The 27,171-nt window shown below is 35.6% G+C and overlaps 1 protein-coding gene across 2 annotated transcripts in view; it reads left to right on the top strand.

Moving 5' to 3' along the window:
- BABAM2 (BRISC and BRCA1 A complex member 2) overlaps positions 1 to 27,171 on the top strand; it is a 162,803-nt gene that overhangs the window by 44,820 nt on the left and 90,812 nt on the right. For both annotated transcript variants that reach the window (XM_063390839.1, XM_063390840.1), the window contains exons 5-6: positions 4,760 to 4,954; positions 8,824 to 8,898. In XM_063390839.1, the coding sequence (XP_063246909.1) occupies positions 4,760 to 4,954; positions 8,824 to 8,898 (270 nt within the window). The remainder of the gene's footprint in view (positions 1 to 4,759; positions 4,955 to 8,823; positions 8,899 to 27,171) is intronic.

Raw genomic sequence — 27,171 nt, 5'->3', positions numbered from 1 at the left:
TAGGCTGAAAAAATGATGGTCCTAACCAATCTGAATTGTGCATGTAGGCCATCATGTGAGATCAGCATGAATGCAGAACTAGTTGCAGATGCAGTTGGGGTTGATTCATACTAGTATATTGTTGTGCAGTAAGCCACTTTCAGTCTAACTGGCTAACTGTTGAGTAACTTTGGGAGTCTGCACTGCAGAGTTCATTTAAAGATATTTATTAACTCTCTTGAAAGTCTGCAGAAATCTTTAAATAAATTAGGATTTATTGAGTGAAGTATGTAACTTAGTCTCAATACCCTAGTCACTGTAATTATTTTTTCTCTATAAAATCCATTTTATTCACAATTTTGTAGCAAACTCAGAAAAAAAGGAACAACTCTTTTCAGTATGCATGTGATTCTGGTAAAATGATAATGTATAGATTTGTGAGCAAGGCAGAAGAATTTGGCATAAGCTATGGAAAACAACAAGTCTTCTTCTATATACATAATTGTCTTATTATTTCTGTATTTGTGTTTTTCATACCTTGTTGGCTTCTGTGATCTGTCTGTGTTCTTACTCCCAGGATTTTTTAAAGTTGTAACAACTAAAACTCATAATCTTGAAGTTGCATCAGATTTTAATACTTACACAACATCTGAGTTTTGCAGCAGAACTTTAAGCCATGAAACACAAACACCAGTAGCTCTGTTCTTCTAATGTTTTAAATCTTATTAACTACAATCTCTTAAAAAGCTGGATTGGTTAGAGCTGGAATGCAGCCTTCAGGCAAACAATCAGAAAATGAAGCATAAAGGTTACTACTCTTTTTGCTCCAAGTTTAAGATTTTGCTGATTTCCAAAGTTAATAGTGAATTCAATACTGCATCACTAAATAAAATCTTATTCAGAGGGTCCTTTACCTCTAAAGAAGAAGGTCATCTTACTGTTGCAGGAACACTACTCTCATCAACTAAAGTGATGAATTGTGTGTCCTCAGAAGAATCTCTGTGATGCTCAAATTGTAGCAATGTAGACATTTTAAAAGGGATAAATGACAAATCAAATTCTGCCTTAGATTTCAACAATGTATTTTACTGGTAGTTTTTTGTCTTTGATTTCAAAAACAGAAGGAAGATGAGGAAGGTGCTGTTTGAAACTGAGAACAATATAGCACCTATTTTGACATCCTGTTGAAACTGGATTACAGTAAAGTTGTTTAACAGTATTTTCAGGTGAATAAACCTAGTGCTTAGGGCAAATAAGTAAAAAAAAATTTCATACATAAACATGGCATTGTATTTGGTAGTGTTTGTGTTAAAATTTATGAGTTTAGATCTTGTGAAAAGTACAACCCTTCTGCAAAGTTAACAAAATGGATGGAAATTTAGTGGCCAGATGCCAAATGACATTGTTATTTGGCAACTACAATAATACAATTCTAAAGCTAAAAACATTTTATATAAATCAGTACTTGTGTTTCAGAAAATTTGTGTAGCCCTTGTGTGTTTCTTCTTTCATCAGTGAGAATCTGTTTTCATTCCTGTATGTCTTGGGTAGGTAACTGAATTGTACATCAGGGGATTTGTTTTTATAACTAGTTTGTAGTTTGAAACTTGAGTTGCTGAATGAGAGGTGTTTAGTAAGGTTCCTACAGTCAAATCATTCATTTTAATTCCTGTAGCTTTAAGGCAATAAACACTGGTTTGATGTAATGTTCTTGAATTCTTTGAAAAGAGCACTTCTTTAGCTCTGTGCTGCACAAATGACAATGGATTTCCTCTTGCTCTTTTTTTGTTCTGTAGTGTAACGTTATTTAAAAACAAAAGGTTCAGTTGCATTTAGGTCAGTTATTAAAATACTGTTGGTCATTTCCTTTGACAGAACATTTCTATTGTGTTATACCAATGTCATTAGGAGGAAAGGTTATTCCCACTTGTCTGGCTGATATCAATACATACTGGCATATTACATCCTCTGGCTTTCTGGAAATGTTTTATTTGAGCAGCAGCTTGGGAACAGGAAATTTAAGGTTATATGCAGTCTGGTTTCAGACTGCCTGATAGAAAATGTGTTTCCTAGAAGATGCTGTCTACCTGACAGATTTTTCTCTAGTATTTTGTAGAATTAGATAAGCTTGAATGGGTTCAAGTTGCAAACAAATTTTTACCAGCTGTAGGTGGCAGACAAGGTAGAACAAGGCTTTCAGTCGCCCTGTAGTAACTGAGGAATTTACACGAATTGCATTAGTATGTCACCAATTCACCAATACCTCTGGAATGTCATTTACCTTTTAAGATACGGCAATGATAGTATTCCCATTCTGTAAGTGTTCCTACTGTCTAGAAGGGGGTGAAAACAGTACTTTTACATCAAGCCATGGTCAAATATGAAGTCTCTAAAGGCAGAGGCTCAAGGATAGCATTTTAGCCATGCTGAGCAGCCCTTTTATACCAGAATCAGAGCGAGCAGGAAAATAGGAATACAGTTCAATCGTGTAGCTGTTCATGCATGTAAAACACAGCAATACATACTTCCTGTTCCTTTCACTGACAAATTAGATTGGTGTGTTTCAAGTGGTCATGCTGAAAACAAGAAATTCATTTTGGCAAGATCTTAATATATATTATTTAAGCGGGAAAAAAGTATAAAGTTGTGGAAAGATAATCACTTGAAATATTAAGCTGTCATACACAGGTACTGAAGTCTATATAAAACTATTCCATAGGGACATATCTAAAGTCATCAGAAATAATAAAAGTTATAACCGTTTTTAATGGAATAGCCATCTTAGTTAGCCATCAGGCTACAAGTAAATTTCATTGGAGAGCTGAAGTATGGTGCCTAGTGAGTAACTGATTAAGTTTTCTATCTGCCTTTGCAGGGTATCAGAAGATAAAATTTATACACAAACTCATTTGTTTCTTTTCAGGCCAGTGCTGTGGAGTCTCACCTTGCTAAGATCCTGTTTCAGTCTGAGCTTTTTGTAAACCTCTTCATAAAGCTAAAACTAGCTAAGGTTGGAAGGAACCTTTACATAGAGATCATTAGCCCAGCTGCCCTGCCTGGGCAGGATCAGATAGATCAGACTGTCCAGGTTCTTGTCTGGTCACTTTTTGAGTATCTCCAAGGACAGAGACTGAACAACTTCTCTGTGCAAGCTGTTCACTTGTGTTTGTTACTTGTATTTATTACTTCTGGTGTTACACAAAATATGATTTTTTTTCTCAAATGTCTGCAACTCACAGGAAGAAGTAACATGGCATCTAACTACATTGACTACAAATATGGATAACAAATTTTATGAAACCACTATATTATATCATCACTTAGTTGTAAAATGCAGATATCTTTGCTAGTTCTGAGTTTCTTAATGTTAACTGTACAATCCATGCAATTCAAAATTCTGTTACAGCTAGTTTATTGTCAAATATCTGTGTGATATACAGCTTTCTAGTACCTAAATGGGCCCTCAAGAGAGCTGGAAAGGGAGTTTTTAGAACAGCATGGAAAGGTGGGAGAAAGGCTTTAAATTGAAATAGGGTAAATTGAAAAATAGATATAAGGAAGAAATTATTTCCTGTGAGGATGGTGAGGCACTGTAACAGGTTGCACAGAGAAGCTGTGGATACCCCATCCTTGGAAGTGTCAAAGGCCAGGTTGGAAGGTGCCTTGAGCACCCTGGTCTAGTGGAAGGTGTCCCTCCCCTGAACTACACGATCTTTAAGGGCTGTGCCAACCCAAACTGCTCCATGATTCTATGAAATGCAGATTGATTTTGCTTATACTCAAAGCTCACCAAAAGCCACGTGACTCTGTTAACATGCTCTGAGATTGTATCAAGAAAACCACTTGGAGATCCAAGTGCAAAGCAAATGAGCACCTAAGTACTTTCAGTCAGTGCTGTCTCATGTCCTAACAGCATGGACTACAGGGTGAGTCCTCCTTTGTCTTTCACATAGGTCCATTTTTGGTCAGCTAGATGCAGCATTGGTCACATTAGGTATGGTTTGTAACACCAAATACTTCCTGAATAAAACTCACTGTGCACAGAAGACGGACCAAAACCAATTATAGGAGTGGTAACATTGTTACTGTGTTACTGACACAGTTACCTTAATTGTATTATCATTTTTATTTCTGTTAGCTGTATTTCTTGAAATACATTGAACCTGTACTGAAAATTTCTGCCAGGCAAATTAAAGAGACCTCTGTGTATGGGTGACATTTGTGTTAAGAAGGTGAGTCAAGGTAATTCAAGTGAAGAGACAGTTAAAGTGAAATAAATCACAAGAGACGAGGACCCATTTACTCTACTACTGGGAATGTAGCCACTGCTTGAGATAATGGAGCAGATCAGTTTCTGTGGTTGGTGTTAATTTGCCATATTGACTTGGTTGACTGCTTTCTGAATCAGTTACTGTGCAAGACTGTACTTACTTGATCCTTGTGTGTTGTGTATCAGTTTTAATTTAATTCAAACTTTCCCAGTTCCTAGATGCAACACTATAATTTTAGGAAAGAACAGAATGGTAATTTGGGCCTGTGTAAGCCTGGTAGTAGCCCTGTTATCAGTTTTATGGTAGGTCTCCTATTTGGCGTTAAGCTTCTGCTGTTTTACCTGGCTTTCTTCCAAAACATGTTAGAACTTTCATATTTTACTATTATGGTTTAGCTTTGTCACAGAGGTTCCACATGCATATATGCCTCTGGTATCAGTATAGAAGGCCAATTGCTTGTCTTTTATTTCTGTAAACAATTTTGGTCTTTTTTCTTCTCTACTCAACAGAATTTAGCTTCCTGGAATCCTTCAAACCCTGAATGCCTCCTGCTTGTTGTGAAAGAACTTGTGCAGCAGTATCACCAATTTCAGTGCAGCCGATTACGGGAGAGCTCTCGTCTCATGTTTGAGTATCAGACTTTACTTGAAGAGCCCCAGTATGGAGAAAACATGGAAATCTATGCTGGCAAAAAAAACAACTGGGTAAGCTCTTATTCAATCTAAAATGCTTTTAAAAGATACAACTCTTACTTCAGAAAACTTAAGTTCTTTCTGTGGATCTCCATGCTTTCTGTTTCCAGTGGAAAAAACTCCTATTTGACTTCAGCTGATTTTCTATACTCCCTGTTTTGAATGTTGCTGTATTCCATTACCTTGGTTGAACCAGATTTCCAGGTGAGAACTGGTTTTGAACCTGGTGTTCATTCATCTGGTTTATAGGCGAAAACTTTGAAACAGTTGAAAAGCCTCTGCTGTGTTTAGAGGGCACAGTACAACATTGATGTGGAAGTTCAAGTTAGCTTTGAGGATTTGAGAGGCAGACTAACAGTGTTGGTATGACACCCTGCCAGCCTACCAGCCTACTTAGGGGTAGGATGTATTAGGGTATGTTTCCACATTAGGATTGAGTTTATTTAATTGGTAGGTGCAGCTGCCACTGTCTCTCTTGCACTGGTCTAAGCTGAGTTGTTCTAGGAGAGGAGAAAACTAACCCAGCTAATTTTCTGCAAGAGGAGACCAGATGGGCTCGAACAGTGACTTGGTGAGGCCATGCTTTCATATGACATCAGACATTGAACTGGCTTATCTGTTTCCAGAAGTTATAGCCCATGTTCCCACATGGGAAATGTGCCATTCTGTATAGAAACACTCTGTGTATACTGTCTCTAAGATGTGGCCAGTGGCAATGTAGACATTTTGGTTACTGAGTGAATTGATAGGATTTTTTAATCGATCTCTGCCACAGAGTAGTAAGCTTTGCAAAAATCAGGGGTTTTTTTGCTGGTAATATGTTTTTCTTGGGAAGTTTGGAATAAGATATGTGGGGAAATATCTAATGGTATTTAAGATGAATTAGTTTCCCTCTTGCTTTCAGAAATAACATACTCTTAAGATAAACTGGCCTTCAGAAGCAGTATCTTTTCAAACAGGTGCAGTCTGAAAATGGATGAAAATTCAGCACTCCTATTATCATGACCTAGAATTCAGCTTTATATCACTTCAATCATCCTTAAGTTACAAGTGATTCAAGGATGTTTACAACTCACACATCCATCTGGGTTTTTTTTCTTAGGCAAGTCATCTAGGCCTTTTTATTTGAATCCAGATTTAATTTTCTTCAGCAAAGAAATTCAGACCTCTTTAATGCTTATAGATTAGAATATTTGATTGAAATTAATTTATTCACAGATGTTATTGTCCATAGCTTGCACCACAAACAACTCGCTATATCTCTGAATTTCATCAGACTAGTTTACTGAAGTGCAGAAGGCTTTCTGAACTGTACTGAAATTTTATCATAGTTTTTGCCACATGCAAAAATTCTGCTGAAGATTCTAGAAAACTAGGAGGTTTCTTCATTTTTGAGAGGAAAGACATAGCTACTCAAGCCTTTTGAGTCTTTTCTCAGTCTTTGGTGACTGAATAAAGAACTTTTTTTTTCTTTAATTTTAAATACTTTTTCAATTAAAAATGTTCCAATAAAATAAATTTTAAATACATTTCGAGTCAAATCCTTTTCATGTAGCAGAGCTATAGATTTTTCCATAGTGTGTGCTTTTTTCCAAGTCTTCATTCTCTGTCAAGAAGACTCTTGAGAGTCTTGGAGATTCTATGAACTTGGTATATGTGACAGAGGCTTGTTTACTAGTGTCCTAAAAAAACCTGTGAAACTACCTTGTGTAGTTCTCTTTCCTGCCCTTTGCAACTGTTTTGTTAGCCTCAAGGATCAGCAAAATAGGACTGTTTTTCTAAAAAGCAGGAGATAAATGGCCTTTTATCTTCTCTGCCTGGAAGTAATTGAAGTTCATGTTGCTGCTTCCTCTAAGGAATCAATAGTAGTTCAGCAGATTTCTGAAATAATCAAGTATGAGCCTAGCACAGTGTTATGAAAGCAATCATCTTAGGTGCATGAGTTAAAAATACTTTGAAGAGAAGGCCTGAATTCAGCACTCTCACCCAAAATGGAACAGAAATTTACTCTTATACTTTTGTTCCACTATCTCCAGTTTCCTAAAGTGTAAGTCTCCAGTATATGTGACGAATCAACAAACTATTATCTGGCTTAGTAGCTTCATGTTGGTAGAGTACCAGCAGATGCAGGAGCCCATTAAATACCTAATCAGGGATGTGGCCAGAAATTGATCTGTCTCCACCTGATGCCTGTATCCAGGTGGTTCAGGCTGGGAAGGTGAGGACCATGGACAGGGGCTGCTCCCTGTCCAGCCAGAACACCTTTGGAAGTATTAGTTTGCAAAATAATCTCAATTGAATTATATGAAATATCAAGACTTTTTGGAGCACCTGATGATCAGAGCAGCATTGATCAGAGGTCATTCATCTGTTCAGTGGCCATCCCAGTTCATCAGACTTGATATTATACCAAAAATAATTTTCTAGATTTTATGGCAAATGTTGTATGGCATTTTCTGAAAGTCCAGAAGAGAAGCACTATCTGTAATATCCGTTTCACTCTGGATAAAAAGTGAGGACCCTTACTGTCATCGTAGCACTCTTCATGTTGCACGTGCACAAGAAGTTGGTGATTTTTTTGCATATATCAGTAATACATCATGCCAACAGAAGCTGGCATCTCTCCTCACAAGTGGTGTAATCAGGAAAGGTTTCACAGTTGGACTTTAATGTACACTCACCTTTTATTGCATAGTGTTTCTATGAGCAATTTCTTTGCCTATCTTGTGTGACTACCAGTGACAAATTTTAAGGGCAATTCTTAGCTAGCTGGCATAAGGGTGGATTACAGCCCAACATGACACAAACCCTTTTGGCAAATGATATAACTTGAAAGGTACCATGGGGAAGATTTCAGTCACATTCCAGATCTTGTTTTTTCTTGTTTAGTGACTTAAAGGCAGAATGAGTTATCTCTAGTTCATGCATGGTAGATGGACCCAAAAACAGATTGGCACTGACAAATTGGTTAGCTTGTCTCAAATGATTCCAGTTTTTTGTACTTAATTGCATAAAATCAATGTTTAACACTCCCTTTACTGCTAATTCAACCTACTTAACAAATATAGCTGCTGTGTGGCTACTTTATTGAACTAGAAAAGTAGAACTAAGAAAAAATTATTATGGAGGAAATCAGGCAGGCATTTGTTTTTAAGAAACAGTTAACTTGTTGCTTCATAACCAGGTAGACAAAGTCTGGTTTTAAGGAAGTGTATGAAACAGAAAGGAAATCCTTTCCATTTCCTTCTCATACCCTTTATATGTAAAAAAGAGCAATGTGTATGGGATGCTTGGCAAATTTTCAGTAAATGGTTGTCTAGGTGTTTAGAGTTACATAATCCTGAAAACAAATTATTTAAAATCTTCTACTTCAGTTTTTCCCTCTGAGTTTATTCAGAGGACACTTTTGATATGTGCTGACCTTTGTAAACACAAATTCTCTTACATATATGTGTCTAGTGTTTATAAAGATGCGTTTGTTTTATCTATATGCTCTTATCAATTTGTCAGGTTTTCAGTTTTGCTTTCCGACTCTTTGCAGGTCTCACCAGACCTTTGTCCGGAAATGAGTACAGCCAAGATACATCTATATTTAGGGCATAACAAAATAATAGTCTGATTTTTGTCCTGCACATTGTTTTATTCTAAATACTTTTTGCTGTTGACTTACTGGCAATGAGGGTTAATGTTTTTTAAGGTGTTTTTTCGTGTGACACCTGTGAAATCTGTAATTTTTTTTTCCTCTCCAGTAGTGCTATTCAGCCATTTTGTTTTAAATCTCAACCCTTCTCTTTGGTATGAGTTCTTACATGTTTTTCTGGATAGTATTTGTGGTTCTTGTTTAGCTACCAGGTCTCATTAGTGTTACCTTTTTTCCACAGACTGGAGAGTTCTCAGCTCGTTTCCTCTTGAAGTTGCCTGTTGATTTCAGCAATATTCCTACATACCTGCTCAAGGTAAAAATGACTGTCTAAGTTGACAGTATTTATGAGAGAGTATGAATTACTGCAATCTCCTTAGTAAATATTTTGACTTTCCTGCCTTCCTGCTCTCCAAGACTTTGAAAGTTCAATATTTCTAAATCTGATTGGATTATATTTTGGAAAGGTGATGTTGGATATACTGTTGTTTTGTGTGCCACTTTAGTGGCATCTTTTATGTGAGTCTGTGAAATTTCATGATGTGTCAGTGTTGGAATTTTTAATGAACAGTCTCAATTATACCAGTAGTCTTGATAGTAGAAGCAGAAAAACAAACTAAATATACCATTTCTTAACATGGAATGAAAGTAAATTCTGGTTACTTGAACTGAAAGCTTCAATGATTACTTTGCTTCGTTGTTCACAATGAACAGAAATTCGACCAGATACTATCAGAAAGTAGGATTATTGAGTATTTTTGCAAGTTGGAATAAAAAAGCATTTATTTCTTTGCTAAATAAAAACAGAAAAAGCAGTTTGTGATGAAGTACCACCATGGAAGAATTTGAAATGAGTGGCTTTTACAGCATTGGGACAGTCTCTCTTTGAAGCAGCTACTGTGGAAGCCCATCATAAGGTCAATGTTACTATATTTAGAGAACAGAGTGAGAGATCTGGTTTTTCTGTCTATCATGACTGTCAGAATTAAGTGCCAGAACTTCCACTGCAGACAAGGTTTGAGTCAGTTCATGTTGCCAACACTCATCTTTCATTTAAACCATGTGTCTGCCTTCTTTTACTTCTGAATATTTGGAAAGAAGAACAGGTACTTAATCTTTAAAAACTGATGTGTTGAGATGAAATTGTTGGAATGGATTCCATTACCTTTTCTTCACCTTATTATAAGAACTGTCTTCAACTACTGTTAAATCACAATTTCAAGTGTGAGTCCTCACCAAACAAAATGTCTCAAGCTACAAAGCACGAAAATAAAGGCAGGCACAACCCTAATCCCGACTGAAGTATTTGGTTGCAGTTTGAGATTGTAATCCTATGATCTTTCTACCTCCTGTAGTTGTTTTCTGTTTGAGTAATGAGCTGCTTCTCAAAAGTATGCAGATACTTTCAGTAGCAGCTCTTCTCCCAGCTGTTGTCTTTCATTGGGCTTTATCGTCTCACTTGATGGGAATGTTTCTGGTCAGATGTAAGAGAGTTGGCTAAGGCTTTTTCGGGAAGGTTGGTGTTAAGCAGGGCCCACCAACAGTTCCCCTGGACTGCAGGATAGCTGTGATTTCCTCCTGAAAGATGCTGGGGAAAAAAAGAAGACTGAGAATGTATAATGTGAACTCTGCTGTCTGCTGCTGCCAGAACTCCCAAGTGCCATGTTTTTCAGAAACAATTTTAAATGAGTCAAGAATTTCAGGACAAGTGCAAAAGGAATATGTTCAATAGCTCCAGCTGCAGGGCTATCTTGTACCTCTCTGTTCAGTTTTTGGGAAGAGTTCCAGATTGGAAGGTGGTGTATGACTTATGAACCTGTCATCATGTAGGAACACTGTGGTAGAATCTGCTGCTGTTTCTGGAGAGTAATGTTTTAATGCATGACAACATACTCCTCCTTACGGTAGTTCCCAGTCATGTTCACTAAACATCTTCTCTGAACAAGGTTCATATACTGTGGGTAAATCATTAGTGCTCCACAAGTCTCCTCCTGGAGCTTTGTTCATCCTGAGTGCTGAGTGATTCATTAGTCTGAAGGAAAACATGTATTTATTTTGCATTCATGTGTAGTGTGAGGTGAAGAGACACACAGAGCAGGTAGCAGAATCTAAGTTTCCCAGTCTGCCTTTATTTTGATATTTCAGAAGTCTTAATATCTTAGTTTTGGGGTTTTAAAATTAATGTGTTTTTGTATGTTATAGCCTGGATTTTTATAGTAGCGGAGGCTTATTGATTGGCAATGTACTGGTGAAATCCTCCGTTTCCTTGATCAGGCTTCTACAGTGCAAGCTGGCAAGTTAACTATCTGTAGTAGGAAAGTGACATGTAGTCTGGCTGAGTAGCCACAGGAGAAGGAATATTGTTTGATTCCAGAAGTATTTGTTGACAGTAGAAAAATGGTTTGATTTAGGCTCCAGCGTGGCTTATGACAGAATGTGCTTTGTAGCAGGCAGCATCTTATACCCTTGCTGCCTTCAGCTTCTTGTATTCTGAGCTAGATGCATGTCATCTCTTGTGACAACAACATACACAACATAAAAGTGGATAGAATCATAACTACTCTGATGTGATTTAAATAAAACTGTGCTCTGACTACTCCAAATTCATAAAGCTATTAAATGAAAAAGACTTCTTTTAAGCTGTCCAGATAATTTTTCTTGGATGAAAAATTTTTGGTCTTTTTATTTTGGCATAAATAGACTTTTAATGTATTGCAATAAAGTAAATTTTCCATTGTGGCTGCCATGCTGGTTTTGATTCTACCTGCTGGATTATGGTACATGATTGATAGAGCATCTATTGATGCAGTGGAAATAATTGTTAAAATATTACCCTGAAAGGTGGAAGAGCAATCAGTAATTGAAGGCTGTTAGTGTATTAACAGTTTAATGTTTTACTGCAGAATTTAATGTGTTTGAATTATGTTCTAGTCTGCAGCCAACCTTATAGCATGCAGCAGCTTCTCTGTCGTGATTTGCAAAGTTCAAACCTGTTGTGCTTTCTCTGACATCTTTTTTATGTTTAGTTAATAGTACTTGTGTTAAAATCTGGTGAAATATTGAAGACCATTATTTTTGCCTAATCAATCACTCCTAGTATCCCAGTGATTTCTAATGATCTTCTGAATTTCTTATTGATGTCAGTAGGTAATCACACTATAGGCATGACTGTAAAGCTTTGTATCGTAAGCCAGTACACAGGTTTGACCATGTAAGCTGTGAGATGAGTATGCAGGGTTACAAAATCTTTGGGGTTGTTGAGAATAAACTCTGGAATCTTAAGATGTTATTCTGTCAACTTCTTACTGATTGTGGTGAGAGTACTTTTCCTATAAAGATTAAAAGTTTGAAGGGGTAGCATAGGTTGGATTGTTATGGACTGAAGAGACGAATTTGCCAGGTTATTTCAAAGGTATTCATGGCACTAAATTTAAAATTGAATTCAAGTGTACATACATTTAAAGTAAAATAGATGAGAAGACTGAAGATAGTTAAAAGAGCAATGCAGAGTACACTGTTTCTTCCTCTGAATTCTAAAATTGTAGCAAAATTTCTTCAGTTGTAGTAAAATTTCCTCAGATTTTATTTTGTTGGAAACATAATACCCATTATAATGTCTGCAGCAGATAAATCTCTCTTCATAACTTCTCTTGGCATATTCCTTTGCATTTGAAAGAAAGAGCATAATTGTGTATTTTCTATGCTAAAGAGCTGTTCTAAAAGAAATGTTGGCTTACACTTAAAAAGCACATTCATTATTTTTTCTTTTAAAAAGTTATACTTTAATGGAAAGGTTTTTAATTGAATGTGGACCTTTGTATACACTTTCAAATTGTTTTCTTATGCAAATCCATTTGATATAAGTGAAAACTTTGTGTTGAAACAGCCACAGAATCAAGCTGATGGCCCAAACTATTGCAAAGTTTATTATGATAAATCTTTCATTAAGGTTCCCTTATTTGAAAAGAATGTGGCTTTGGCTCAGGAAAATCTTTGTATACTTTGCTTTTTTTTTGCAGTTGGATTTTTAATCAGCATGTTCATTTTGAATTAAATTCTTTTATGTTGGTTGCAGCACTTTTATTTTTCTCTACAGTGTTTTATAAAAGGAAGTATTCCCTGAACATACTAGTTTTGAAAGTCAGTCTCTAGTTCACATTTCTACCTCTTTACAGATACTATGTGCACCACAGTAATAAAAAATCCAATACGTTCTCTTTCAAATTTTCTTAGAATTTTTTATGTTAGAAAAGATCATGAAGTGAAACTGTTAACCCAGTGGACTGCCATGTCCACTAATAACCCCATACCCGTCCCTAAGTGCCCCATCTACACATCAGATGAACACTTCCAGAGGTGTTCCACCACTTCTCTGGGCAGCCAGTTCCACTGCCTGATCACTCTTCAGTGAAGAAATCTTTCCGGGTATCCAATCTAAACCTCCTCTGTGCAACTTGTGGCCATTTTCTCATCTCCTGTTACTTGTTACCTGGGAAAAGAAAGTGACCCCACCTCATTACAACCTCCTTTCAGGTGTTTGTAGAGAGAGAAAAGGGTCCTTCCTAAGCCTCAAATTCTCCAGACTGAACAACCCCAGATGCCTTGTCCACTCATGACAAGACTTGTGCCCCAGACCCTTGTCCAGCTCCAGTGCCGTGCTCTGGACACGCTCCAGCCCCTCAATGTCCTTCTTGCAGTGAGGGGCCCAGAGCTGGGCACAGCACTCGAGGTGTGGCCTCGCCAGTGCCCAGTACAGAGGGACAATCACTGCCCTGCTCCTGCTGGCCATGCTCTTGCTGATACTGGCCAGAATGCCATGGACCTTCTTGGCTACTTAGGGACATTCATTCTGTGTAGTTTTGTTTCTTTCTTGGTAGTTTTTGTCAGCCAGGGGCACATACGTAATCATAATGACAAATCATTAAAAACCTCCAGCTCAGTAATTTACAACTGTACTTGTTTATGTGACGATAGTATGATTGCACAGTATTAGTGGATTTCCGAGTATGTTGCCAGTGATGCCCTTAAAAACAAGACATTTAGGTATTTTTCTTCTTATTTCCATGTGGGGTTTTAATGTTTTGACTAAGTGAGATGTTCCCTGATTAACACCAACTTCTTGTATGTATCTTTTAAAATACTCATTTCCTATGTGTATGTACCTGCTTGTTGTACTCTGAATAATTTAGTTAAATTAGGACTAATTTAGCTATGATGCTGTCACCAGGAGCCTTCCAATAATTTCTCAGTATTGAAGTGTAAAGGAAATACGCAAGGCAGACCTGTTTCTTTAGATGCTTTTTTTTTTTTTTTTTTTTTGTGATGACCATTGTATTTAGTGCATATCTTTTAGAACTGAAATAAATAACAGACATTGTCTAGACACATTGCCAGGGGCCAAACAGTTGTGTGTAAGACTGTCAATGGAAGAGGTTTATCCTCAACTTCAAATTGAAAGATAAGAACATATTTGTGTTTTTTTCCTTAGTCTGATTTCATCATTTGGAAGTCTCTTAAAAGACTTCATTGCAACTTTTGTTTACAACGTAGACTAAATTCCAGGTACTGTGAAAAGACTGCAATACTTGTCTATGTTTGAGTAATTAACTATAGCACAGAACAAACAAAAATGTAATATGCAGGGGCAAATGAAATTTTTTGCCAGGCCAATTTATTTACTGTTGTGCTTTAGCAATTTGATTTATTCGACAGCATTCAAGCTGTGTGTTAAATTGCTGCAAATGCCAAAAGACAAATGCACTTGTCTAAAAATTTCTAATGCTGTTTAAAAAATCTGAGCTAAATATTCTGAAAAAGAATAATATTTTCTTTTGCTTTTAAACTTCACTGATTTTGTTTGTAGCTGACTAACTAAAACCTGATGTGTAGAGTGTTGAGGTCACAACAGTGGCAAGAATGATGTGGAGTTCAGATCTGACTTGATCTTCTTGCACTAGCCTGTTTTAGTCTGTGCTCCTCTCACAGGAGCATAGAATGTTAGGCTGTGTGTGCTGTTTCTGTTGTAGTGGATAGAATGATGGACCTGCATACTGTGTGAAGCTTGTCAGGTCTGTGGGTGCCTGGTGTCGTTTTACCTCTTTACCAACAGCAAAGCTAGAGGTTTACAAGGCTGATATATAGTCCTGAAATAATATGTAGTCCTCATAATTCACAATACTCTGACCATGCTTTACATAGAGATCTTCTAGGCTAATTTAGATTGCTGATAATGTCATACTACTTAAGGCTTTGTGACAAAGGCACGAAGTTAACTACCTGAATTGCACTCCATAAAGTATTCCTTATCTTGAGATGTATGCAAGCATTTGGAGTAAATAGTTTATATTTAAAAGTAGATGACAGTATGGTATTACTAGATTGATTACTATACCAGCATTGACTTACTTAAACAGACTATTGGATCATCAATGATTGTCTGGGCTGCTTCTGTTAATAAAGGCAAACTTTATAGCACACAATTATGATGAGCCATTGAGATTTTAGATTAGAAATGGGTCTGTGCAAGTTAGTACTTGGCAGTATTTGAAACCGTAGTGTTTGTAGCAGCTGAAGACAGTAAATTGCATGATCTAGAGGCTGGGAAAATAAATGTAAGCTGTGTGTGCAGAAGACATTTATCAGTAGTAGATGTCATTGATGTTTGTCTCTTAGAGTCTTTCATTTTAGCCTGTGCCCAGTAATCTGTGGTTTATTTTTGCTGTCCACGTTTTTCATTGAAAATGACAACAAAGTAGCAGTGAGGAAGTGCTCCTTTAGCTAGATATGTTGGCCATTGTCAGAGTAGCAGCCCAGTGCCAGAAGCAGGCAAAACTTCAAGCACTAGACCTTAAATGTTGACTGAGGCCAAAAATAAAATGGAGAGGGGAAAAAAATATATCTTAATGTCACTAAATCTGTTATTTTACAAAGTTGTGGAATCAGAAAATTAGACTCTTTTGGTGATGAAATATTTTAAGTGTCTAGTTTTTCATTACAGCTTAAAAATCGTAAGATCTGTCAGCTGTGAATGTCTGAGGGGCTTGTTTTGGTTTTCTATTTTGCAAGATGTTTCACTTGTCACTGTAGGTAAAAGTGTGTAAGGTCTTTCATATTCCACTGTATTGTGCTTCTTGGCTGGTCTTACTATTGTAGTCACATTATTGACCTCTCAGAGATTTTCAGAATAGGTCAGCTCTTGTTTTGTCACAGAACCTACTGATTCTGATACTGGAGAGTTAAAAGTAAAGTGATAGCTGCTTTAGTTCAGTGAAGCTGCAGCAATACTTACAGACACTATGATTTAATAGTCATCCTTTCATGGTTTTGTTCTTAATATCTTCTACCCACAAACCAAGGGAAGCAAAGCTGTATAAAAGTGTACTTTAAGATCAAAATGTGTTACGTTCGAATTCTAGGGGAAAAAAATTCCCTTCATTCTCACTAAGTTTATTAGTACAGCTTTTCCAGAACAAGATGACTTGTTTGTACCATCTAGTCACTAAAACCACATAAAATATGTTAGTGTCAGGAGCACCTTAAGCTCCATATGCTGAAAGCCAAAAGCATTTTTTTAAAATCAGCTTTTTCTGTAATTTATTGGAAGATTTTGTTAATAAGATCTGTCAACTGCAACAGCTCATTCTGCACAGCTGATGATTTTAATAGGTTATGATCTTAATATGAATCATAGTCTCCAATCAACTGTATTTTTGATGACAGTTCTTTTATTTTTAAACATTTTATTTTTATAATGCAAAAGTAAAGGAAAAGACCACCACATCTACTGATAAATCTTACAATATTCATCTCAATTTCTGTGAATTCTCCTCAAATTTGGTAGAACTATTAATTTGCTATTCAGATATGACTAGAGGTAGGGGAATTTTCATTATTTTTCTTTTAAAAAAATACTGAAAATAAGTTTAAAAATGCAGCTTTTGAAAGCCTTTTTTGCATCTGGTGGGAAAGTTTATAGACACTTTATGTTGCGTGACTTGGTTCAGATTTACTGCCTTGTTAGGGCTTGTAATTTGTACTATTGCTTTACATTTGCATTTTATGTATTGCATAGGAAGAATGGAATTCAATAGCCATAAAAAAAATTGCAGGTTATTACATAATGGTGGTGCTTGTTTTATGTGTCGTGGTCCGCCCATAGTATGTAGAACAAGCAATGTACAGTGGTCTTAAACTGAGAAGTGGATCTTGGAAATATGTCTTTTTAAAACCCCTACATTCGTCCTCCACTGCTGTTTCTTCTTGGAGGAAAAAATATTTGAGAAGTTGTTGAGCACAGAATTTGAAGGTAGCACATAATCTGTAAAGCTCATGAACCAGCAAATCTGTATTTGCAAATACAGAAGTGCATAAAGCATGATGGTAGGATTTTATGAAGGATGTTCCCATGCTGAGCCCACAGCCCTGTTCTAGTACTGGCTTTTTTGGAAGGCTTCAGATCAGGGCTTAGATCCTACAGCAGCTCATATATTGACATTTTACTGTAAACTTTGTTTATAAAAGTGCCAGTTGCTGTTACAAGGACTGGGTTGGTTTAATGTTCTGGGGTTCTTTTGTTCTGGCTTTCAGTTTACTAGACTATGTCTTCTTAAGAAAGAATAGTATTAACATGAATGTACATCTGTATGGTGATTTCATATGATTCTTAGTCGTGCTTGGTTTGAATGCTGTGATTTGCACTGGTAACTTTTTTGTAATATACAAAATCCTTTCATGGATGCCAGTCTTAAAAGGAGGTTTAGTTTGTTTGGATTTTTTTAAAATATATGTCTATAAAATAACCATGTAGTGGCATGTGTAACACTACTCACTTTGTCTTGGTTTCTTAGGTGTAGAGATTTACGCCAAAAATAAAAATAAAAAAATTAAAGCTATAACATTGAAACAGTTACTCTCATCAATAACCATACTGAGGTCGATTGATCCATCACTTTTATTTTTGTCTGATTGATACTGGCAATGTCATTAATCATAATACCATAAAATACAAAGTAAAAACACAAAAAAGTAGGATGTTCTGTTGTTTTTCTCCCATGTTACCAAAAGAATGCACAGTATTTTGTCCACCAATTGCTGGTTAATAATGTGCCATGTTCCTATAAAGCTTTTAATTTCTATAGTAACTTCTGTTTAGGAAGGAAGTTGCTTGTTTACAGAAGGTATATGTAGGTATTTTCTGTTTTAGAAGGAGACTTCAGATGTTGAAGGCTAAAGGAAAGTCTGCCTAGTCCAGCAGCATCTCAGCGAGACAGTGAAAGAACAACAAATAAAACTTAGACCTCCTGACTCTCTATTTCTGTTTTAACAGTTTAGGTGTTCATGCTAGAACTTGTATGTCTTTCACGTGCTGGGACCTGTAATCATTGCAAACAGCACATCCATGGGAGAGAAGGGGCAGTGGGGAGGAGCATTAATTTGGCTTCATTGGGTGCAATTAGGTGCACTCCTTAGGCCTTAGCAGTTTACCAGTACATCAAAATTTGGGCAAAAAGATGTCCATGAATTAAATGTTGGGTTTGAGTTGCGTAATGAACTGTCTGGAGTGCACATATAACACTTTAATATGCCCGTGTGATACCCTTAGGAAGTCCTTCTGGGGAAGGAAAATAGGGAAATAGACTTAAACTGATAATGCTGTTCCATCTCCTGCCATATTTTGTCATTTTAATGCTTTGGTTTTGTAGTTAAGTAATAAACTACTGAAATATGTGTGCTTTTAATATATCGGAATGTGTTTATTTATTTGGACATATCAGATACTCTGTGTTTTACTATAACATCTTTTCTGGTGTAGAAAAATGCTAGGCAAATATGACTGATGTCTTGACTAAAACTGATGACTGACTGATGGTATGTAAATAATCAGCAATTCATTTGCAAAACCCTGAGGACAATGTGTTGGTTAACAAAGAATAAACAAGCTCGTTCCAAATTATTATTCTCATTGTTTAGCATTTATAATGTGTGTCCTAGATAAAATCATTAATTCTATCTCATTTCACCTAGACTCATTACTTTTTTCAAGTAATAAATCTTATTTGATTTTCATTTTACTATTGTTATGTGATGAGATAAGCTCTTGAAATGTAAGTCAAATTATACCCAGGTTCCCATTTTGGCATACGTGTAGGTATCGTCACTTTTTCTCCCTACATAGATTAGATGAAATTAGTAAGTGATCATCTGACAAGTTCTAATTTAATATAGTGTTCACAGGAGTTGTGACATATGATAAAAAAGCTCTGTTTTTCAGACAGGACTTGAAACATGAGCTAGGTATATGCAAATTCAGAGTGGAATACTGAGCTGTGAGCAGAGACCTTGTCCAAGGCTTTAACCAGAGCAGTGTTCTTCCTCTCCCCTCTCTTTGTATAACCTTCACAACTCATCACACTAAAAATTAGCAGTCATTTAAATCCAGTTCATTTTGACACACTTTCCTTGAAGGAAAAACAAGCCACGCCTGTCAACATAAAGAGTTGTGAGACTTCAGAGTCGCTGGAAATTTTTCTCCTAGGCCATTTTTCCACTATTATGGCTTCTTACAGTTGTGTCACTATAACATTCTTTACTATTCTTGTGTGTCTTAAGGTGATTTTGGACACCTCTTCACATTTGGACAACAACTGTGTCTCTGAAGATACTTAGAACTTCAATTATACCTTCTTTTTAAAGTTCACAGAATTGACCTGAAAGAAAAGCACTGTAACTGTTTCACTTATTAAAAAAAATTTGAAAAGCAAATAAATGGCAGAGACCAGAGAACATGCAATCTGACTTGCAGTCTGTATGAGAAATATTTAAACTAAAATACAATTTTAATTTTATATTCTTAAGGCTGTGTTTCATCTTTGTTTACAAATGGAGCGCTTACCCTTCGAGGTAGAAGGTAGTCCTTTGTGTGCCCATTTCATTTTATATCATTTATTTTGACAATGTCAATAAAAGGCTGTTAAAATGGCAGTAATTTCTGGGCTTTGTTCTGTGTAATTAACGTTGGCTGCACTAGAGCTACTCAACAGAAGAGCAGTTTCTCTTGTATTAATATTCTTTTTTACATGGCGACTCAAACTCCCTTTTTGAAGTTCGGAGGTTTTTTAATATAAAATCAGAAATTTTTGAAACTTTATTTCAAGATGTGTAAATTATAGGTGGATATTACTTGTTTGGTAGAAATAAAACACTGAGGTGTTAATAATACAATGCTTTAGGACTGAGCTCTCCTAAAACAAAAGAAATGTTGGAATGAAATTACCAGAGAGATTCTCTTGATGCAATAGCAAATGTTTCATAAGAAGCTGTGAAACTGAATTTGTAATAAATAAGACTGGCATTTTATGATTGTGGTCTTGCAGCATCAGTTTTACTGTATGGCAGCAACTTAATAGCTAAAATATTCTCTTTGTTTTTTTTTTGTTGTTGTTGCTTACCACATGTTGCCAGTTCCTTCTTGAATAGATGTGTGATCAAACTGCAGGCCCGTTTACAGACCTTCGGGCAATGATAGTATCACATCTAGGAGACTATACCTATTAAAGCAACTTGGAGGCATATATTATTTCTCTTGACTCATGTGAGGCAGCATTGCAGTATACAGAATTACTTCTCCTTGGCTTCTTTAGTTATGAATTTTGTGAATATAGCTGAATAAACTTATCCCTTCTGGAAAAATGGTGCAGAAAGCTGTATGCCACTGATGTAAAAATGTTATCACTGTTACAAGAAGATGAGTAAGTGTGTATGAATAAGCATTATATTAATATAGTGCTTCAATACTAAATATAAAAGAAGCTATAGCACAGAGAGATAATTTAATAGAAATGAACTGAGAGTCATTTGAAGCCTATTAAGAAGCAGAGATCCATGTAAGATTGAAAAAATTGCAGTCTCCTAGGTTTGGAACTATGCATTCCCAGGAAAATTGGAAAAATGTAATAGTGAGCTGTATAAATGGGATTTGAAAAAAGAAATTAATTAATATTGCAATGCTCATTATCAAGACACAAAGTAAGTATGCTTAGCAGGACTCCTAGAGCAGTTTTTTGGCACATACATATGTAGGTTTTAAGTAAAATCACATTTGTGAGCAGTAGAAATAGTGAAGTTCCACTTTGTACAAGTTAATTTCTCATCTTCTTGAAACACTACCGTATGCTGTTATCGTTCTCTCATGTGTCCTGTGTAGCAATTTGTCAAGTGAAAAGATGAGAAGTGTTTTCACTATTTGGCCCCTGTTTGGCTGTCTTTCATAGCAAACTGAATTTACCTGTCATAGTATTCAGTGGAATATCCAGTTGTGTCTCTCCCCTACCTGACTGCTGATCTTCATAGAGCTTCTATGAACTTAATTATCTTTTGAGACTAAAAGCAGGTGAGGGAAAGGAGCGAAGAGAGTGGGGAGGCATCTGAGAAGAGTGGTTACATATGCACTGAATCTGAAACCAAATTAAAAGGGAGAAAAATTATTACTGGATGTCTAAACTAGAATGAAAAACTTGATGACATTCAAAATTTTTTCATCATCCAAAATGTTTTAGAACAACTTGGCTCAAGGGGGATGAATGCACAAGTAGAATATTTACACTTGCTTAGCACCGAGGCATTTGGTTGAATTTGTTTGTAAACTCCTTCCTGCAGCTTAATCATCTATCAATGTTGTTTAAATCAATTTGGGAATGCCCATCTAAAGGATTATAGAGTTTAAATCTTTAGTCAAGTGATCCATTTGGGAACATCTGTGGCAGATCATGGTGCAACTGATTTTCTTCTTCCTCCAGTGAGTTGATCATCACTGTTACTGTGAAGGAAATCTCTCCTTTAATATAAGCTAAAAGAATCAGTGGTAAGTTTTCAATATGAAGACTATTAACTGCTCATTTAATATGCAAGAGCTATTTTGGGGTTGGACAGAAAAACCTAGAGTCTGAATTTGTAGAGAAAGATGAATAATCTCTGCATTACCATATTAAGTCAATTTTGGAATGTACTTTCAATTAAGATATTTACAGCTGTACAAAACATTAGTGTTTTTTGAATCACAGAGAAAGACTGGAAACAAGTCTTATCTCTTCATCTTTGTGTTCTAATTTTGTATTCTTTGAAAAATACAATGAAAAAGATTCTTCTTGAGATTAATATTTTGGAAGCTTACTACATGTGAACTTTAGAAAACACTAGTTTGAAACATTTACAGCATTGTCTCCAGATATTTATTTGTTTCTCTTGTGCATGAGGCTGTTCATATCTTTGCAAAACTATTACACAGGAAACAAAGTATTTGGAAATGCTCAATTTATCCCTTCATTGAAATTGTTAGTTCAGGACTGTTTGCTCCTTTTTTCTTTTTCTCTTTTAATGCAGCCATTAATTGCAATCCAGCTTTTAACACGCTGAAAGCTAGACAAATATGGAGCCAAGCATTTATTAATGCTGATTGAGAAAGGAATATTCAAAAATTGACAAAAATACCTTGACAGTGTCCTGTTAAGTAACCATCTACAAATATATTAATTCCATTATTTTAATGGACTCCTTTCTTGATTAATCAATGACCTTATTCTCTTAAGCATATCTGTCAGGACATGTCTTCCTAACAAATCTGTTCAGCCTGGAGCATGTAAAGCTTCATCCTCATCTTCAAACTGTGTTAAGTCAAGAAAGTGTTGTGGTAATGTGGGCATTGCTTGTCCAAGAACATCAAGAACCGTGGTCAGGATCTTTTTTAACCATAAAAGGCTGTCTGTTATGCTTTCTTGTTTGGTGTAAGTTGGAAGGGAGTGAAAAAAAATACAGAAGGAATTTTTATTGCAGAGAAGTATTTCCCTCCAAATAACACATGAAGGAATACCATGTCTGAAAAAAAGATTTTGTTGGCAGGGGAAGAAGTAGTCTGATAAATGTTGCTGATAAATGTTTTAGCTTTAAATGACTACTGGATTTAAAACTCAAATGTTTCCACCATCAGAAACATAAAAAGTTAATTTTTAGACAACTACTTATTTTTCTTCTGTTTGTGTAAATCCTTCTCTGGATCCTAGGCCTAATTTCTTTTATTATCTTTTTTCCCACCATAGTTAGAGACTGTTATCAGATGTATTTATTTAGAAGCTTGCCTGTAAAATGGAGAAAAAGTAAAAGAACTAGATGATGTGTGTGTTCCTGGAATTTGCATATGAAGATAAGAGTTTTTTCAGTGCGGTTCTACTCTGATTGTGTACAAACATAATAGTTAGCAAAATGTTTATTTCTTGTTTTTCAGTATGTTTTGTATTTCTTTTGAGAATGATGACAAATTACTGGGCATTGATAGCTGTGATGGGAAAATGATACTTTTTATTTTAAGATTGTGAAATGATATGTTCAAAAGCGAATAGGCACTATTTTTCAATTTGCATTCCATTTTTAACAGTATATTTCCTTTTCAAGTTTAGCAATAATACCAAAATTCTCTAACTCATCTTTAAGTGACCAAAACCATTGAGCACAAAAAGAGGACAGTATGCCCTTTGCATCCTGTGTGTCCATGGGTGGTGCACAGATCGGTATATTGCAAATATGTATTTAGGTAGATTATCAAGTGTTTTAAAGCCTCAAAGTGAGCATCAGTGTCTTCTCTTGCTTTGTGTCATTGTGAGATTATTAACGTGAAGGATCAGGAAGGATACTTTTTAGATTTTGTTTCCACTGAAGTTCTTAAAGAGATTCCTTTTGATGCTGAGAGGGCAAGTTAGATAATTTCTTGGGTTTTCATATATAAAACAAGGGGCAAATATTTAAAACGTATTAGTGACATACAGTTCCAAACTGATAGTCTCCAGTTTCTTTCTACAACAGATTATTAGTTGCACAGCTGTTCAGTGGTTTGGAAGCATTTACATGCTGAAAAGCAGGTAAACAACTTTTCAATAAATGAACGTAAGCTTAATGTATGAGTATAATTTCAGAGCAGTAAAACAATTCATTTTTTTCTTGGTTTTTTTTTTATTATTATTTTCTGTAAAGCACTAGAGTAATGAGACTAAAGTTTACTTCTTTCTGTTGTATTCTTCCTACAATGTGTTTTATAAAAAGTTAGATATGTGCAAAAATGAAATGTAAAACATAGATTTTGATCAATAAAGCCTACAAAGCAATATCTTTATAGATAATTAACAGTATGGGATAAAAATTGCCATATAACCTTTTGGAATGATGATGTGACTTTGTTAAATCTGGATTCTCAGTTTTTTCTTACACAAATACTGAAAATAATAGTACAGTTACACAGATTAGCTGATTATTCAGTAATGGGAAGAGTCACTTGCATTTAGAAACAAATCACTGATATGCACAACTGTCATGTGAAAGAGTTGATTTCTAGCTTCAAACCAGAGCTTTGGCTCTGTAGTGAGGAGTAGATGTGTATCTCATGGTTGGTGGGTTTTCTTCCCTTTTTTCCAAAGAAATTTTCATTATATTTGATGTTATGGGAAAGGACTAGCTAATAGTTTCACTTGCCTATGTTTGTGTTAGAAAAAAAAGCAGAGGTTTATGATGCTGGAAAGTGATCAAGGCAAGAAGTGTTATGTCTCCTGTTTGGAAACCAGTTGCGTGCAATTTTAGAAAAACAAATATTTCAGATACCTTTATAGAAAGGCTGGTCTAATTGGCCCAATTGGTGCAGTTCAGGCCAGTCAAGAGACAACTGTGTTTTTTATTCCATGAGGTGGACTCTGCCCTCATTGAAGTCAAGAGGATCATGATCACAGAACTATATTCATAAACACAGATTTTCAAACCATCTGAAATGTGAAGGGTAATTATATGGCATTATATATAAAGGCCTCTTTGTGTTATGTGCTTGTTCTGTGTTTCAGAGGGATAAATATATACAAGAATTGTAGGTGTGTCAAAGCAGCAAAACTGGTTCAGACAGGTAAAAGCATTTGAAGTGGTGTCTTTTGCACCATTAATAGTTCTGAGTTTGTCTCACTATTTCTGCATCAATATTACGAATCCTAGTTTTAGAGATTTATTGTTCCTATAAAAGCATCAGGCTGAAATTTGGCTCGTCAAATGAATTACTCTTTCATTCTTTTTCTATTAAAAGAATTTTATGTTGCCAGCGATAGTTATCTGATACTGGAAATGCTTCTGCAACTTGAAATTTTTTCTTGTTCACAAGGCAGTTTGTGATAGTTAAAGGAATTGAGATTAATAGGTTTCCTTTCTGCAGCATTGATGGAGAACTTTGCAGTCAGAATCTAAAGGTTTTGAAATACTTACTTTAGCCCTGTAACATCACTGATAAGATGTATTAATCTCCACATTTTAAAACTGAGAAACTGGTATATGAAGTTTTGCTAGAGTAATGTAGTGACAGACCAGAAATAGATTCCAGTAGTTGTGATTTTTAAGCCATGGGGTATCAAATACAGTAATTATTTCATCTGCTATTTTAGCTGTGGCTGTCAGCCTAAATTTAGTATGGTATTTATTAATAGGTGAGTACAAGCTATTCTGTGTGCTAACCTTTGTCCACTTGAGTATTTGTTTATCATGGTTGAACTTTATGCAATTTAAGGAGCTGTCATTCAGTAGATGTTTTCAAGTCTTCGAGTAATGTCCTTTGATACAACAGTGTTGGAGGTGGAGAGGAAATGAGCAATTTTATCAGTTTCAAACAAACTGAAAAGGTTTTTAATTACTGTTTTAAATATTTTTTGCTTTAGTCATAGGTTATCTTTTAAATACTGTTTTAGTCCTTTTTAACTAATAGTTTTGATTGCTCCTAGTAGCTTGAAGTGCATGTATGTATGAATTCAAGACTAGAGATATTTTGAATGATAAGTACCTTCCAAATGCTTTTGTGCTGCTTTATTTAAATTATTTAATGTCAGTTCAATATGTCAAAATGAAGCAGAAGACAGTGGAAATTATATTCTAGTCTATCCATGTGAGCAATGGCATCAAATTAATTTAACATGAAGTAAGCTTTCAGTGGTGAGACTTAGGTGTCATTCTCTTCCTGCTGACATTGACAAGTGAGCATTCGGGTCTTTAGGTGTAAATGACAGCTCAAGCTGCAGTGGTGTCAGGTTGATCAAACCAAAACTGAGTTCAGGAGTGGCCTCATGGCTCCTCTGGCTACCCTATGAGGAATCCAGCACTTTATGAAAGAAACTAATTCACGGAATTTTATTATGATACCAACTATTCATTACACAATCATTACTATTCCCAATGCTGTGGTGGCTTTACCAGTGTCAAGATTGCTGATGACTTCAGCATAAGTTTAGACTAGAATGCAAAATGTGCCATTATTATTTCTATATTAGCCAAGTTTTTTCAACACAAAGCTCAAACCCTAGCACCAGAAGTCTGATCAATTAGTGCTACAGTATTTCATGCTCTTCTGAAGACAATGGCTTTCATCTTTTTTCTTGCCTGCTCTGAACTGTGCTGCAACCTGCTAGGCCCCCAGTATGTCAATGGGAACAAAACCTTTCTTATATGGAATTTATTTAGTTAATAAAGTTTGTTTATTTAGTTAAGTGAAAAGCATAATAAATAAGGCATCTTGACTTCGAGAAGCAGTATAGGAAGGTATCTTAATCATACCTGGAGTTTTCTTTGCAAAGCCCTTGGAATTTCTATATGCCTGGAGAGGATGTCTCATCTAAGACCTGTTTATTTCCTGATTATAGACTCATTGCTGTCTTTCAGACAGAACAACACTGTACGTCCCAAAGCAGATCAGTCTTACTCATGCCTAACTTATTGTTGGTGGTAGTGTCAGTTGCCTTTATTTTGAATTTTGTTTTCTTTAATAATTAATGAAGGTAACTCAATATCAGAGCTGGGTACCCTCAGACCACATTTCAGTACTTTTTCAGTACGAAATGTGGGAAATACTTAACTTCCCTTGTGTAAAAAAAGAAAAAACTAGGCCTTGATAAAATATGAAGACAGAAGTTTTTCACCAATTCAAAATACATGAAGTGATGTAATTTATATTAAAAGTAAAATTGAAGATAAGTATTTACTTTATTTATGATACTTACTAGGATTTTCTCAAAGTTGGCAAATATCTACTAAACTTCTTAGAATAATACTGCACATCATTTGCGGTGAGGACTAAAATGTCCTAAGTTTGTTCAATTAAGTGGGAATTAATGCAAAGATATATATATTCACCAACTGCCTGAGGCTCATAAAAAGATAGTCTAGTGAGCAGACACCAGGTAACAACAACATTGCTTAAGGTTGCTCTGGTTACTGCAGCTAGGTTTGTGCCAGCACTTGTTTAAAGCTCAAGATTTTGATTCCATTACCTAAGGTCCCTGCAGAATTACAGCCAAGAAAAAGGATCTCCTATTGGACTTGGCATTAACAATAATTTTACTATATTAGATTAAAGAACAGTGTTTAAAAGTCACTGGGAATGTACATATTCTGCTAAGGATAAACATTTTTTTAGCTGACATAGTTGAACACAAACATCACAGAATATATGAAAAATAGTTGATATATTAAAATATTGAAAAATTTTTGAGGAGTCAGTGCATTATATGACTTATCTACAATGTCATAA

Source organism: Prinia subflava, chromosome 2 (genome assembly GCF_021018805.1).
Source record: "Prinia subflava isolate CZ2003 ecotype Zambia chromosome 2, Cam_Psub_1.2, whole genome shotgun sequence".
Lineage (NCBI taxonomy): Eukaryota > Metazoa > Chordata > Aves > Passeriformes > Cisticolidae > Prinia > Prinia subflava.
The sequence above is the reverse complement of the archived record's forward strand: the minus strand, read 5'-3'. Positions and strand labels throughout refer to the sequence as shown.